The 15345-nt window shown below is 40.9% G+C and overlaps 1 protein-coding gene across 1 annotated transcript in view; it reads left to right on the plus strand.

Annotated features, from left to right (window-relative positions):
• The window catches only part of pik3r4 (phosphoinositide-3-kinase, regulatory subunit 4), a 38993-nt gene extending 25724 nt beyond the window's left edge, over positions 1 to 13269 (plus strand). Inside the window, exons 12-21 of the mRNA XM_083989284.1 lie at positions 920 to 1121; positions 4975 to 5066; positions 6193 to 6421; positions 7135 to 7300; positions 8225 to 8389; positions 9651 to 9994; positions 10829 to 10929; positions 11688 to 11776; positions 11877 to 11997; positions 13044 to 13269. Of these exons, the coding sequence (XP_083845410.1) occupies positions 920 to 1121; positions 4975 to 5066; positions 6193 to 6421; positions 7135 to 7300; positions 8225 to 8389; positions 9651 to 9994; positions 10829 to 10929; positions 11688 to 11776; positions 11877 to 11997; positions 13044 to 13214 (1680 nt within the window). The 3' untranslated portion in view covers positions 13215 to 13269. The remainder of the gene's footprint in view (positions 1 to 919; positions 1122 to 4974; positions 5067 to 6192; positions 6422 to 7134; positions 7301 to 8224; positions 8390 to 9650; positions 9995 to 10828; positions 10930 to 11687; positions 11777 to 11876; positions 11998 to 13043) is intronic.
• The last annotated feature ends 2076 nt before the right edge of the window (positions 13270 to 15345 follow it).

The following is a 15345-nucleotide window of genomic DNA, read 5'->3' on the forward strand; positions in this document are numbered from 1 at the left end:
GCCCCCTTTAGGAGACCAGCAGACCGTGACTCCGCCCCCTTTAGGAGACCAGCAGCAGCAGCAGGTCTTGAGTCTATTGACTCCAATGGGAGAAGTGAACGTGAGCTCAGATTACGGTCCATTCTTTTGCTCCAGAGTTACTGAAGTAAATATTGGACTCATTTTTCACCAGACACCACTTCTTTTGGTCGGACCAGATTTCAGGTCTTTGGTCTGGTCCAGAGGAGCTTTCACACCTATAAAATTGGTTCGGATCAAATGAATAATAATAAGTCCAGACCAAACGAGGTCGGTTTGAAAGCCTCTTTAAACACAACCCCAGATCTTTCTGTTTCTGTGAAACATCAGCTGACAGTTTGTAATTAACATGTTTAACCAACATATTTATCAAGACGCCTTTAATTTGGTCGTTAAAAAATGAAGATGCCACATGTCTGTTCAACAGCCCGCCATGTTTTAGTCATTAACATTCCCAGTACGCAGATCGTTAATCAGACAACACATAACAATGAGGCTCTGAGCTGAGGTAGTGTGATTATAAAGCAGCTCTAGGTTCTATATTAATACTGTGAAAGTATCAAAGCCTCAGAGAAATTAGATGTTAAACTACTCTGAGATGGTTTTCAGATCTTCTCAAGTGTCAGCATTTCAAAATAAAAGACAGTAGGAGAAGAAATACGGAGCTTTAAAAGGCCAGATTTGACAGATATAGTATCTGTGTGTGATTCACTGAAGTGTTTAATAGTTTGTGGAAACACTTGGAGCTGTGATGTTCAGAGGAATCTGACCATGGAGAGTCTGGTTATTTATTTTTGTTCACACAAGGAGAAAAAACAGAAGAGCAGCAGATTCTGGCTGAAGCTCGGTGCCGATTCAGGGAGAAACAACCAAACTAACTCCTCTGTCCTCTGTCCTTTAGGGGATGACGGAGCCCGAAGAGGACAAGCTGCTGGCGCTCAAAGACTTCATGCTCAAGTCCAACAAGGCCAAAGCCAACATGGGCGAGCAGAGCCACCTGGGGGAGGCGGCCCAGACCGGCGTCATCGACCTGGCGCTGCTCGGCATCACGGGCCGACAGGTGGACCTGGTCAAACCCAAGGCCGAGGCCGAGGACAAGAGAGGTAACACACCACAGGACAGGATGTCCACAACAACACAGCTCACCACAATAAAAGCCTCATAGTTACACAGTTTGGTTTAGTCCTTTTAATCAGCGGAAGAGCGTCTTTCTCTGTGGTTGGGACTGGATAAAGTTTTATCAATTTGACCAGTGGTTCTGAAACTCTTTTACATGAAGGACCTAAATTGAAACAAATTAGACAACAGACCCCCAAACACTAGAAATACATAAATATTTGTTTTGAGACTGAATAACGTTACTTTCTTATTCAATGTCTGTTCAAATTAGGGCCAGTGGTGTGAATTAAAAAAAAAAAAAAGAGATAAATTTCTAGGAAAAAATTGGTGAATTTTTTTTTTTTAAGTTAAAAAAATTCTAGAAGAAAATTGTAGAATTTCTCCAAAAAAAAAAAAAAATTAAACATTTCTAGAGAAATTTCTAGAGAAAAAAAGGTAAAATTTTGAGTAAAAGTTGGGGACCCCCTTGAACCCTCTCAAGGACCCCACTTTGAGAACCACTGAATTAGATAATCAGCTGCATTGATATATTACAGAGGTGAAAACAGCCTCAGCACTTTGCTTTCTCTCTGTGAGATGGGATTTACACTAAAACACTAAAACTCAGACGCTTTTATTCCAGCTGAGATAAATGTTAATGTTTTATTATATGTTCACACACTTTACATTAAACAACAAAATACATTGAACATTAAAAATCAATAAAAATCAGTGAAACAGAAAGGTTAAGTAAGTCAAAATTAGATTTGTCAGTCAAGTGTTCAATGTAAATAGCAATTAATTATAAAATGTAACTTATACAGATACTGTATGTTAATGTGATTCATAATGGACAAATCCAGTATACTGCTGCTCTGTGTTAACGTAGCCGTCCATCTGAGACGTCAAAGGTCGATGTAACAGACATTAAACAGTAAACTGGTGGCGTTAAATGTCTTACTGCTGATACTGCATTCATTTAACTAATAGTAGTAAAAACACAGTGTCACATGATCCACACTGTGGTGGAGCTGAGGGAGGACGGCCTGTCTCCGTCTCACACTAAGACGTTTGTCTCCTCGGTTCACAGAGTCGTCGGCTGCAGCCTCTGGTAACTGGAGTCATGTGATGATGATGATGATGATGATGATGATGATGATGATGATGTCGTTGTTTTGAAGTGATTGGTTGGCATGATGAGACTCACCGTGGTGCGTTCAGGGACCATGGGACTCAGACACATGAAACCTCCAGGAGGACAGTGAGTCTGTGTTTCATGGGACCTTAAAGGGATAGTATAATTTTTTTAAAGTGGGGTTGTATGACCTACAAATAGCCCCTAAGTACTTTAATTGCAGTAGAAGACTCTCTGCACTCCTCCCGTTAGCAACGCCAGCCCATAATAGCCCTGCCCAGAGATTTACAACATACAGTGTTGTGAACAGACCCAAAGAAACGGCCTATTTTCACGGCCTAAAAGAGGTTTTACCTGAAAAAAAATACACAGTTCCATTGTTCGCTATAATATAATTTTTTCCAGCCCTTCAAAGTGCAGGAAAAACACAGTTTTTATTTGGACCTAACCAACTGCTGATCGGCGGGCGCTAACCCTGGGCGGAGGGATACGTGAGTTGGTTAGGTCCAAATAAAAACTGTGTTTTTCCTGCACTTTGAAGGGCTGGAAAAAATTATATTATAGCGAACAATGGAACTGTGTATTTTTTTTCACGTAAAACTTCTTTTAGGCCGTGAAAATAGGCCGTTTCTTTGGGTCTGTTCACAACACTGTATGTTGTAAATCTCTGGGCAGGGCTATTATGGGCTGGCGTTGCTAACGGGAGGAGTGCAGAGAGTCTTCTACTGCAATTAAAGTACTTAGGGGCTATTTGTAGATCATACAACCCCACTTTTAAAAAATGCTACTATCCCTTTAAACGTCTCACTGAGTCTAAAGTCTAACGGTCTTTGAAGGCATCGTCACTGTTTGTTCTAACAGCTGGACCTCACTGTCATTAATAATTATAATAAGAATAACAATAATAACAACAGTGTGACAAACTACAGCAACATAACCTTAGTTACAGTCGCTCTCTCCTTCACTTGCATCTTGTGTTTCTCTTATTGATCTGATCAGTTTCTGTTTCTGTCGAGGCTGAAGGAGAAGAAATTGATCAGATCGGCACCAATAGTTTTGACTTCCATGGATTTGATTGGCTCATATTGAAGCTGTTGATCGTAGGTCACAATCTGTGACAGTGTTGGACTTTAAAGTGTTCAGTTATGATGATGCATGATTACATGAAGGGAAGGACTTTTTTAATTTATTTTTTATTATATGTTTCATTAAAACATCAGGCTTCATCCTGTGAGGAGCAGGAGGGTTAAATCTAAATGCAAACACTATCATCAAACACACTGATCATCTGTTTGATCATTATATTAAATGGTTATCAGACTCAAACTGAACATTTCAAACATCTGTCGTCCAAACACTGCAGTTCATTTTTAGATTTTCCAGTTTAATGTGAGGACAACCGCATTTAAAATGTGCAAAATAAAATAAAATCAACACCAGAGCTGAAACATTTAGATTTTTTAAAGTTTTTTTTTAAAAGCTTAAAGGGATAGTTCTACATTTTGGCAAATTGGCCAAATATAGTCATAGCAGTCGGTTCGTTACCTTTAATTGTCGGTGCAAGCTATTTTTAGAACGGCGGAGCAGAGCCGTGAGCTGTTCAGAGCTACGCTACGGAGGCTCATTATGGGATTTCTTGGTTTCCCTCATCAAACTCATCAAATACACAATCCAACAACTCCACAACGCTCTGGTGGACAAGTTGTGAGCTGCACATTCACCACGCTATGAGATAATAACACAACGTTACCACACAGAGTTGTTTTAGAGGGAAATTCATGCCAAACCACTGATGCGCGTTGCCTTCAGGGACAGTTTTTCATCAACAGTCTCTGTATTTCCCTCTAAAACAACTCTGTGTGGTAACGTTGTGTTATTATCTCTATTAGCGTGGTGAATGTGCAGCTCACAACTTGTCCACCAGAGCGTTGTGGAGTTGTTGGATTGTGTATTTGATGAGTTTGATGAGGGAAACCAAGAAATCCCATAATGAGCCTCCGTAGCGTAGCTCTGAGCAGCTCACGGCTCTGCTCCGCCGTTCTAAAAATAGCTTGCACCGACAATTAAAGGTAAAGAACCTACTGCTATGACTATAGGGATTATGGCAATGGGCCAATTTGCAGAAAATGTTGAACTATCCCTTTTAAACCTCAGTAACTGATCCAGCATCAGTGGCTCTGGCTCGGTGGTTTGTCTCTCGTTTCATAGGTTGTAAAGAATAACAGTCGGTAATGAAAGGGTTAATAATTACAGTGTGCAGGTGTGATTGAAGCTCAGACTCGTTAAGACTCGTTAAGGTCACAGAGGAAGGTGTCGACCTCTGTCATCCAGATGTTTCTGGGAGTAATGACTGACACACACACACACACACACACACACACACACAGACACTCTCTAACCTCCCACATGGATGGATAACTTTCCCTTGCTGTCGCTCCTCTGTCTGTGACTCTGTGAAGCTCAGCGACTGAACGTCAGCTCATTTCAAAATAAAAGCCCCTCCGGTCCTAATTGGAAACAAACAGAGTGATTATAATGGATTCTCTTGTGTTTCGGTTCCAGAGAAACATTTTCTGCCGAGCGGTTGGAGCCACATCTGTGGAGCATGTGTCCCACTCGAGTTCCTTAGAAACCTTTGTCTAAAAAAAAAAAAAAAATTAAGTTTTATGGACTTGTTGGTTAATTGCTACATCCTGTTTTTTGGTTTTTTTTTGTTGTTGCAGCGAGGAAACACACGAAGCAGGACTCGACCATGAACGAGGAGTGGAAGAGCATGTTTGGATCCCAGGAGCCGGCGTCCGCTCAGCCCGCCACGGTAACACCAACACATTCACTGATTAATGACTTTACACAGAAAAATAAATAATGCTCAGAACAGAGGAAACAGTAACTTTAAAGGGGACATATTATGCAAAACTCACTTTTTAATTGCTTTAGTATGTGTATTTGCGTATCCGGAGTGCCTCCTCACCCCTTAAACGTACATTTTGACAACTACGTCAACATTTTTGTAAATTGCCATAGTCGAAAAAGTGTCTCTTAACGAGCCGTTTTAAATTTAATAATAATAAAGGAGTGGGCGGGGCTAGCAGTAGCTCATTAGAATTTAAAGGGAAAGGCACTAAAACTGACCATTTAGAGCAGGGCTGTGAAACTGGTGTGTAGAGAACCCAGCTGTGCTCAATCTTTTAGTTTTTCTGACCAAAGCATGTTACTAACATTACTTTTAGACATCAAGGCACCATGTCAAGAAGCAGAAATGAGCATAATATGTCCCCTTTAAAGCCCCAGTACGTAGGAATTCCCCCCATCTAGCGGTGCGGTTGCATATCGGAACGTATTCTTGATGTTGCATTCACGTGAAATCGGGCAGACGTCAGACAGATAACAGACGCTGCATGTAACAGGATAAACAAGCGTCTATGACGATATGTTGTCATGGTGATGTGGTATTGTTTTACCGTCTTTCTCTGGTGGAGTAAAATGACATCCGGTTGGTTTGCCGACGGCCGTCTGCCTGACTGCACCTGAATGCAACACCAGTGCCTCCGTCCTTCCTCACACTACACAGTGGTGACAGTTTTAACAGGCCGAGCCCACAGCTCCGCTCAGTTTCCGTGGTTACCTACGGTCACGATGCAACATGGCCGCCTCGGTTCGGTGCGTCGCCCACTTATGTATTTGTAACGACTTGTAACAACTCATTCTAAGGAACCAAAAAGCTTTCATTTGGATGCAGCTGTGATTCACCTTCAGTCAAATACGGATTTATGAAAGACATGTTGATTTTTGATAATAAAAAGCCAAATAAGTTACAGACTGGGGCTTTAAGAATTACTGTTACTGTAAAAATAGTGCCATTAGTAACACAGTTTATTAATAACAACGCTGTTATCTCCATCAATGGTGGTTATTTCCTGTCTTGATGTCATGACGACCAGGCTGCCGACGGGCCGTCCGGTCAGAGCAGGAAGAGCACGGCGGCGGCCTCGGCCTCGGTGCCGGTGCTGCAGTCGGTGGCCAGCGGCCCGGCCTACCAGCGCCGCATCAACACCTGCAAGGCCGAGCTGCAGCAGCTGGTGCAGCAGAAGAGGGAGCAGTGCAGCGCCGAGCGCATGGCCAAGCAGATGATGGAGAGCGCCGAGTGGGAGAGCCGCCCGCCCCCGCCCGGTAACCATGACAACACACCGCCACAACGTCTAGTTTAGTTTCAATTTAGTAGAATCAAGTTCACACCAAGGTTATTATAGGTTAACATTTTCATTAGTTTTTATTTTTATTTCGTTTTTCAGTTTGCTTTTTATTTCACTTTAGTTTTAGTGAGTTCAACAAGTGATGAATCAGTCTTAGTTCAGTTTTTATTTAGTTTTTATTTAGTCTTAGTTGTAGTTTTTATTTAGTCTTGGCACTGGTACCTGGAGTTTTTAGTTAGTTCTCCTTTTTGGAATTTTTTTTTTATTTATTTAACCTTTATTTAACCAGGCAAAAATCATTAAGAACAAGTTCTTATTTGCACTAGTTTTAGTTTTAGTCTTATGCTATATGTCTATACACTGTGCGATTTTAGCAATCCTGTACGACTATTGCATTATGCACTATGCAATATGGGTCAAATAAACTTTGTTATGACGTTTTGAAGTTAAAAAAAAAAAAAAAAAAAAAATTCTAGAAAAAGTGGTAAAAAAGAAAAAAAAATTACACATTTTTTAGAAAAAAGTGGAAAATTTTCTCCAAAAAAGAGAAAAGTTAAAAAATTCCCAGAAGAGAAAAGAAAAAAAAAAACGTAAAATTTTGAGTAAAGGTTGAGAACCACTGATCTATAGTAGCGCCTCACGCTCTCATCCCATAATTACCCATGATGCCGAGTGCTAACTGTGTTTCAGGGTGGCATCCCAAGGGTCTCCTGGTCGCTCACCTGCACGAGCACAAAGCCGCCGTCAACAGAATCAGAGTCTCGGACGAACACTCGATCTTCGCCACGGCGTCGAACGACGGCACGGTGAAGGTCTGGGACAGCCAGAAGATGGAGGGCAAGACCACCACCACCAGGTGAGGTCACACACCTGGCTGCTAGGCAACGTGATGTCACGCAGCTCTGTGATGTCACGGTTCCACAGCTCGTCCTGATTGGCCGAGAACCAGTTTGTTCCAGTTCCTTTATAAAGTTTTACATTTAAATGATCTATAGACCGAATCTCCTTGTTGTTTACATTCTACTTCCGGGTAGAAAACCAGCACGTAATTTGAATGAGATCAATAGTAACGAACGAGAGTTTAGCTATATATCATATTTTTCACGCCCTATCACCGTTTAGACAAATCTGAAATGATTGAAGAAACATTACTATTTCTGTGTGTGTGTTTTGTGTTGCTATGTGTTGTATTTATTCAGTTTGGGGGAATCACGGTGTCTAGAAAGCATCAGTGGCTCAGCTGACAGGGACAGCTAACGGTAGCTAAGCTAACGGTAGCTAAGCTAACGGCGGTAGCTAAGCTAACAGCAGGACGTCAGCTGTTAAAACCCTCCCGTTGTGGGACACGACATGAAACTACTCCAGTTTGCTCAGTCATGTTGGAACTCAGATATCCGCTGGAGAAAATATTTTTTCATGGACCGTTTATTGAGTCACTGAGTTATTAAAGTTAAACCGTTAGCTAACCGTTAGCCCTGCTAATCTCTGATAACCATGACTAATTACAAAAATGTGCACACAGAAATAGTAATGTTTGTCCAATCATTGGTTTTATAGACTTTACAAACATCAGATTAGTCTAAACGGTGATATAGTGACATGAAAAATGAGATATATATAGTGAAACTCTCGTCCGTCACTATTGTTCTCATGCTGGTTGTCTACCAGGAAGTAGTTTGTCTGAGATGAGTCGTTGTGGAGGAGGAATCTATAATCTATAACCTATAATCTCTAATCAATAACTGATGAGTCGTTGTGTTGTCGCTGTGTCCCGGTCCAGGTCTGTGTTGACCTACTCTCGTATCGGCGGCCACGTGAAGACGCTGACCTTCTGCCAGGGCTCTCACTACCTGGCCGTCGCCTCGGACAACGGCTCCATCCAGCTGCTGGCGGTCGAAGCCAACAAACCGCCCAAGTCCCCCAAGGTGCAGCCGTTCCAGACCAGGTGAGAGGAGACAGGACATAGCAGAGTAAAGTAGAGCTGTCAAGATGTTTGCAGTAATTAATTATTGCATACACAAAAAGTTAAAGATATTTGACAAGAATCTCCCTATATAAAGTTCCTGCTACAGTGATATTCTATCATGAGGCCTTTTAAGTAGAAGGATGCAATGGTCATTTCTTTATCTCAAACAAAAGCTAACAACAGTGGTGGCTATAGCACAACAAACATCTCAATGTCTCAATAAGTTGATCAGTTTGATCAAAGTGTTGTCTTGGTGTCATGGTGTCATGATGTCACCATGTGAACATGGTGGAGAGGAGAGGGAGAGAGAAGAGGACTGTCTACAAACTGTCACTAGCTGCGTTTCCATTACAGATTTTCGCAAAATAAAAGCGATATTTCTGAAACTTCGAAAAAGTGCAATTGCTATTTGCAGGTGTTTCCATTGAAAGGTGTTTTGCGAATGAGCCGTAATCTAGTCTCGCCATATCCCATAATTCTCGCCCCGCGAGACTTCTCTTTGAGGAAGATGGACGTAAGCGTCTTGCGTTCCTATGGTGACAGCACAGCGATCTCAGCTGCTACGTTCAGATTGCTGAAAGGCAAAGCCCGTGTGGCGCCGGCAGCGGCCACAGATAAGAGACACCAGCGTTGATGAGGTGGTTGTGTCCACCGTACTGGTTTATGTGACTAAAGGGGACGATGTCGGCGCAGGAGGGAGTGGGAGCCTGGATGCGAGCCAATCTCCTTCAACCATGCACGGAAAAGGAGAACGATAGAAAAGGTTTTTCTAATTTATTGAGAAACAATGCCCAGGTCAGCAATGCATGACAAAAAACATGTGGTTCATTTGTCCCCTCAAGTTACATAAACCAACACAGCGTGGACACACACAACTCCGGTGACGCCGGTGACGTGTAGAAAAGCAAAAAAAGTGTTTCCATTACACTTTTGCGATACACGTTTGTAACGATACGTCTCAAAAACCACCTCATGAGAGCGGAAAAACTTTTTAGCGATTTTTGAGAGTTTTTTTCTAAATGTAGGCTAGGTGTTTCCATTACCAGTTTTTAATTTCGATATTTAGGTTTTGCACATTTCAAGAGGTAATGGAAACGCACCTACAGAGACAGAACATTTAGTGGTTCAATGACGACTGAACCACTAAATCAGCACCGTCAGTGGTTCAGTCGTCATTGAACCATGCAACCATTCAATGACGCTGTCTCTTTCTGTCTCTCCCTCCCCCTCTCTGTCCCAGGTCTCTGGACCTGCAGGAGGACGGCTGTGCGGTGGACATCCACCACTTTAACTCGGGCGCTCAGTCGGTGCTGGCCTACGCCACGGTGAACGGCTCTCTGGTGGGCTGGGACCTGCGCTCTAACTCCAACGCCTGGACGCTGCGCCACGACCTGCGGCTCGGCCTCATCACGTCCTTCACCGTGGACATGCACCAGTGCTGGCTCTGCCTCGGCACCAGCAGCGGCACCATGGCCTGCTGGGACATGAGGTTCCAGCTGCCCATCTCCAACCACTCACACCCGGCGCGAGCACGGATCAGACGGCTGCTCATGCACCCGCTCTACCAGTCATCAGTCATCGCAGGTGAGAGGAGACCAGAGCTGGTTGCCTTGGAGACGGACAGGTGATGGACAGACTGGTGTCTCTTCATCACCTCTCTGTCTCTTCACCTCTACTGTATGTCTCTCTGTCTCTCTGTCAATTTCAATTTCAGTTTCAATTTGTTTAAAGGGACAACGAGGAGTTTTGGAAAAGCGAAGCGTTTTCACACTACATTTATGAGCCTCCGCGTGCACCGTACATTTCTTTGACTGGGCGCAAGACGGACTCATGTTTTCATTCATCAATAATTAAAGTCAGAGGTTCAAAGAGGTTCACATACCACCGTAGTTCCGACCATAAACGGCGATGCGGCTGCGTTATTCTCATGACTCGCAACGAAGGAAACGCTGGTCGGCTCGACCAGCGTTTCCGCCACCACTAATAATAACAAAATAACGATAGAGACAGAACGATATATTTATCGAAAATGGGCCCATTAACAAGTGTGGGTAGCGGAGATTCATCCACATTAACGTGATACTTTTTTATAACCGAATAGAAACTCCTCGTTGTCCCTTTAATATACAATATTGCCAAAGCATTGGGACAGCAGAGTTAAAACAAATACATAGATAGTTAATTAATTAGTAATATTATAGAATAAATAATTTAAAAAAAAATTAAAATAAATATAAATATAGAAAAAAAAAAGTTAAAAAGAAGAAGTGAGGTGCGGGTGTGTGTGTACAGAGGTAACAGTATCATAGTATCATTTAGCAGGAATAATCAGGTCAAGAGCAGCTGCTCGAGGAGCTCATGTTATTTGTACTTGTTTTGTTTTGTTTTGTTATTTATACTCTGTCTCTGTCTGTGCAGCCGTCCAGGGGAACAACGAGGTGTCCATGTGGGACATGGAGACTGGAGATCGGAAATTCACCCTGTGGGCGAGTTCTGCCCCCCCCCTCTCTGAGATGCAGGTACGAGTGTGTGTGTGTGTTTGGTATTTAGTATAAAGATAAAATCTAGATGTATAAAGGTATAATATAGATGTATAAAGATATAGTATAGATGTATAAAGGTATAATATAGATGTATAAAGGTATAATATAGATGTATAAAGGTATAATATAGATGTATAAAGGTATAATATAGATGTATAAAGACAAAATCTAGATGTATAGATATAATATAGATGTATATAGAATGACTAGATGTATACAGATATAATATAGATGTACTGTATAAAGAGATGTATGTAATTATAATAATTTAATAATGTCATGTAATTTAAATGTATATAGAATGATTATAGATGTGTATACAGATATAAAACAGATGTTTATATGTATATAGATATAACATATTATATAGATATAATGTATATAATAAGATGTTTATAGGTATATAAAGTATAATACAGATGTATAACAATATCATATAGATGTATATAGATATAACATTTGTTTATTTACAACATACTGTAGATGCATACAGATTCAATACAATACAATAGATACAGATACAATATAAAGATCTAATATAAATGTGTGATATGTGTTATTATGTGTTAATAAACTCTTCTATGAGGTTCATGTTGTGTTCTGGTCGTTAGCATCACAGGCTGTTAGCGTTAGCGTCAGCCTCACTAATAACTACACAGAACATATTCAGAGCTGTAGTTTAATCAATGTGTTATTGATTATTGATTGACCTGTGTGTGTGTGTGTGTGTGCAGCCGTCCCCTCACAGCGTCCATGGGATCTACTGCAGTCCGGCTGATGGGAACCCTCTGCTGCTGACGGCCGGCTCAGACATGAGGATCAGGTACAACAACACAACAACTACACATTAAAACCTTTATTATTCAGCCTGGCTGTAGTAGTGTAAAGTCTGATTCCCTGTGAACGCCTCGCGGTGCCTTCAGGTTCTGGGACCTGGCGTATCCAGAGAGGTCGTACATCGTAGCGGGAGGAGCCAACGACTCGCTGCACTGCCCCTCGGTGCTGTACAGCAGGAAGATCATCGAGGGCACCGAGGTCGTACAGGTAAATACACACTCTATACACTATACACACACTCTACACACACTCTACACACACTACACACACTACATACACACAGACACACACACTATACACACACACACACACACACACACACTCTACACTAACGGTTCTCAAAACGCCCAAAACCCAACTTTTTCTTGAAATTCTACCACTTTTTTTTAAATAGGATTTTTATTTTTTTTTATTTTTTTCTTTGCTTTGGAGAAATTTTTACCAGTTTCTTAAAGAGTTTTTATTTTTGAGAGAGAAATTTTACCACTGTTTTGAGAAATGTTACCACTTTTTTTATAGATTTTTTTGGTTTTTCTTTGTTTGTTTTGGAGAAATTTTTACCATTTTCTTAAAGAATTTATTTAAAACCTTTTTTTTTTGAGAGAGAGAGAAATTTTACCACTTTTTTAATAGAATTTATATATATATATATATATATTTCTTTTTAGTTTTGCAGAAATCTTTACCAGTTTCTTAAAGAATTTAAAGTTTTACCATTGTTTTGAGAAAAGTTTCCACTTTTTTATAGAAAATTGTTTACTTTTTTTCAAAGAAATCTTACCACTTTTTCCAAGAACTTTTTTAAAAACTTTTTTTTTTCTTTTTTGGGAGAATTTTAACCACTTTTTCCTACAATGTTTAAACGTTTTTGGAGAAATTGTACCACATTTTTTTACAGAAATTTCTCTACAACATTTCCACAAATTCACGCCATTGGCCCTAATTTAAACGTATACATTGACTAAAAAAGTAACGTTCTTCAGTCTCAGAACAAATATTTGTGTATTTCTGGTGTTTGCTTCAAAATTTTGGTCTAATTTGTGTCAATTTAGGGTCATTGATGTAAAAAAGTTTTAGAACCGCTGCTCTACAAACTCAATCTTTATATCTCAGATATTTATATACGATCTGTCAAACTACAACATTTAGTTTGTGAATTGACTTGACTTAATTTCCCATCATGCCTCTGTGCCCTGTGTGTGTGTGTGTGTGTGTGTGTGTGTGTGTGTGTGTGTGTGTGTGTGTGTGTGCAGGAGATCCACAGCAAACAGAAGAGCGGCGTGGTGGAGGACTCTCCTCGCCGCGGCCCCGAGTCGCTTCCTGTCGGTCACCATGACATCATCACCGACATCGCCACGTTCCAGACGACGCAGGGATTCATCGTCACGTCGTCCAGGGACGGGATCGTCAAAGTCTGGAAGTGAAGACGGGACGGACACACACACACACACACACACACACACACACACACACACACACACACACACACACACACACACACACACACACACACACACACACACACGCTGGACAGTTCTCAAACAAACATGGAGGCGACTTCCTGTCAGGTGGTTTCAAAATAAGATCCTCTTCCTCCTATTTCAACTCAAATTCAGATTGTTGCTCCCATTTTCTTTTAGTTTTAGTTTTTTTTGTTTGTTTTTTTTCAGGCAGAAATATTGAAACAGTCCAAAACATTAAAAAAAAACAAAAAACAAGATCATGTTTTTGAAAATCTGCACTTTGAAAATAATTGTGAGTTATTTTTTATTGTTGAACCTGAAAACGTCTCAGTGATGAAATCTTCTTGAAGTATTGTTTTATAAACTGTTGAACGATGACGTGTTCTGTGGTGAGAGGATGAACTGACGAGTGAATGAACGAGTGACGACGAGGTGGAGAAGGGGGCGGAGCCTCTGTACATAACGTTGTTTTAAATATAATGTGGATAATATAAAGTTTGATCCGACACTTGTACAAACGTCAGATGAACCATGTGACCTGTGTGTAAATAAACTGGTGTTTGACCAGAAACTCAGTTCAACTCTTTATTTATATATGATGCTAATAATCAATCAATCAGCTGATCAATGACTTGTCTACAGGACCAATATGACCAATTAGAGATTTAAAAGTTTGATGAATTTTGAAGCTCCAGTGTGTAACTTATTTGGCTTTTTATTATCAAAAATCAAACCTGTCTTTCATAAATCCGTATTTCACTGAAGGTGAATCACAGCCGCATACAAATGAAAGCTTTCTGGTACCTTAGAATGAGTTGTTACAAGTCGTTACAAATACATAAGTGGGCGACGCACCGAACCGAGGCGGCCATGTTGCATCGCCATTTTTTACGTTGAGTGGCAGCGCGACCGTAGGTAACCACGGAAACTCAGCGGAGCTGTCGGCTCGGCCTGCTAAAACTGTCACCACTGTGTAGTGTGAGGAAGGACGGAGGCACTGGTGTTGCATTCAGGTGCAGTCGGGCAGACGGCCGTCGGCAAACCAACCGGATGTCATTTTACTCCACCAGAGAAAGACGGTAAAACAATACCACATAATACCACATCACCATGACAACATGTTGTCAGGCCTGTATTGTTTTGCCTCCTGCTGGCGGACCACTTGCACTGCAAAAACTCAAAATCTTACCAAGAATATTTGTCTTATTTCTAGTTAAAATAAATCTAATTATACTAAAAATAAGACTCATCACATAAAAAGCAGCTTGTTTTTTTAGAAACTTTTTACTTCTTTCAAACAGATTTTCACTTGAAATAAGTTTTTCTTTCTTATTACAAACCTGCTTTCACTGGCAGATTTTTCTACTTATTTCAAGTGAAAATTTGCTTGAAAAAAGTGAAAATGATCTAAAAACAAGTTCATTTTCAGGTGATGAGTCTTATTTTAAGTGGAAAGAGTTCAGTTTTGACTAGAAATGAGACATTTTGACAAGAAATAAGACAAATATTCTTGGAAAGAATGTGTATGTGTTTACATAGACGCTTGTTTATCCTGTTACATGCAGCGTCTGTTGTCTGTCTGACGTCTTCCCCATTTCACCTGAATGCAACATCAAGAATACGTTCAGATGTGCAACCGCACCGCTAGATGGGGGGAATTCCTACATACTGGGGCTTTAATGTTTGAGTTCATTATCTTCTAATATCACTCAGGTGTCAACAGTCTTTGTTTTGTGTCGTGATTGGTCGATTTATCTGTGAGGTCACACTGACGTTGACCTTTGACCTGTACGCATCACGTCTCTCTTGTTTGTTTCTCTCAATGAGCCTTTGTTTTGTGTGTTTTTTTATAAAAGAGATGATAAATACCAGCCGGTGGTGATTTACGCTCCGCGGCTCCGAGAACATCTGTCACCACGATAGAAAACATCTGGACGTTTCCCCGCAGCGAGACCAGAGTCTGAGGAGTCCACGCTGATTTACAGTCGCACTGTTTCAACACACAGAGAAACACACACAGAGAAACACACACAGAGAAACAGACACACACATAGACAGGAGGAGCTCGTCTTTCTTTTATTCTTTTATTGTT

This window comes from Trachurus trachurus, assembly GCF_905171665.1.
Source record: "Trachurus trachurus genome assembly, chromosome: 16".
Lineage (NCBI taxonomy): Eukaryota > Metazoa > Chordata > Actinopteri > Carangiformes > Carangidae > Trachurus > Trachurus trachurus.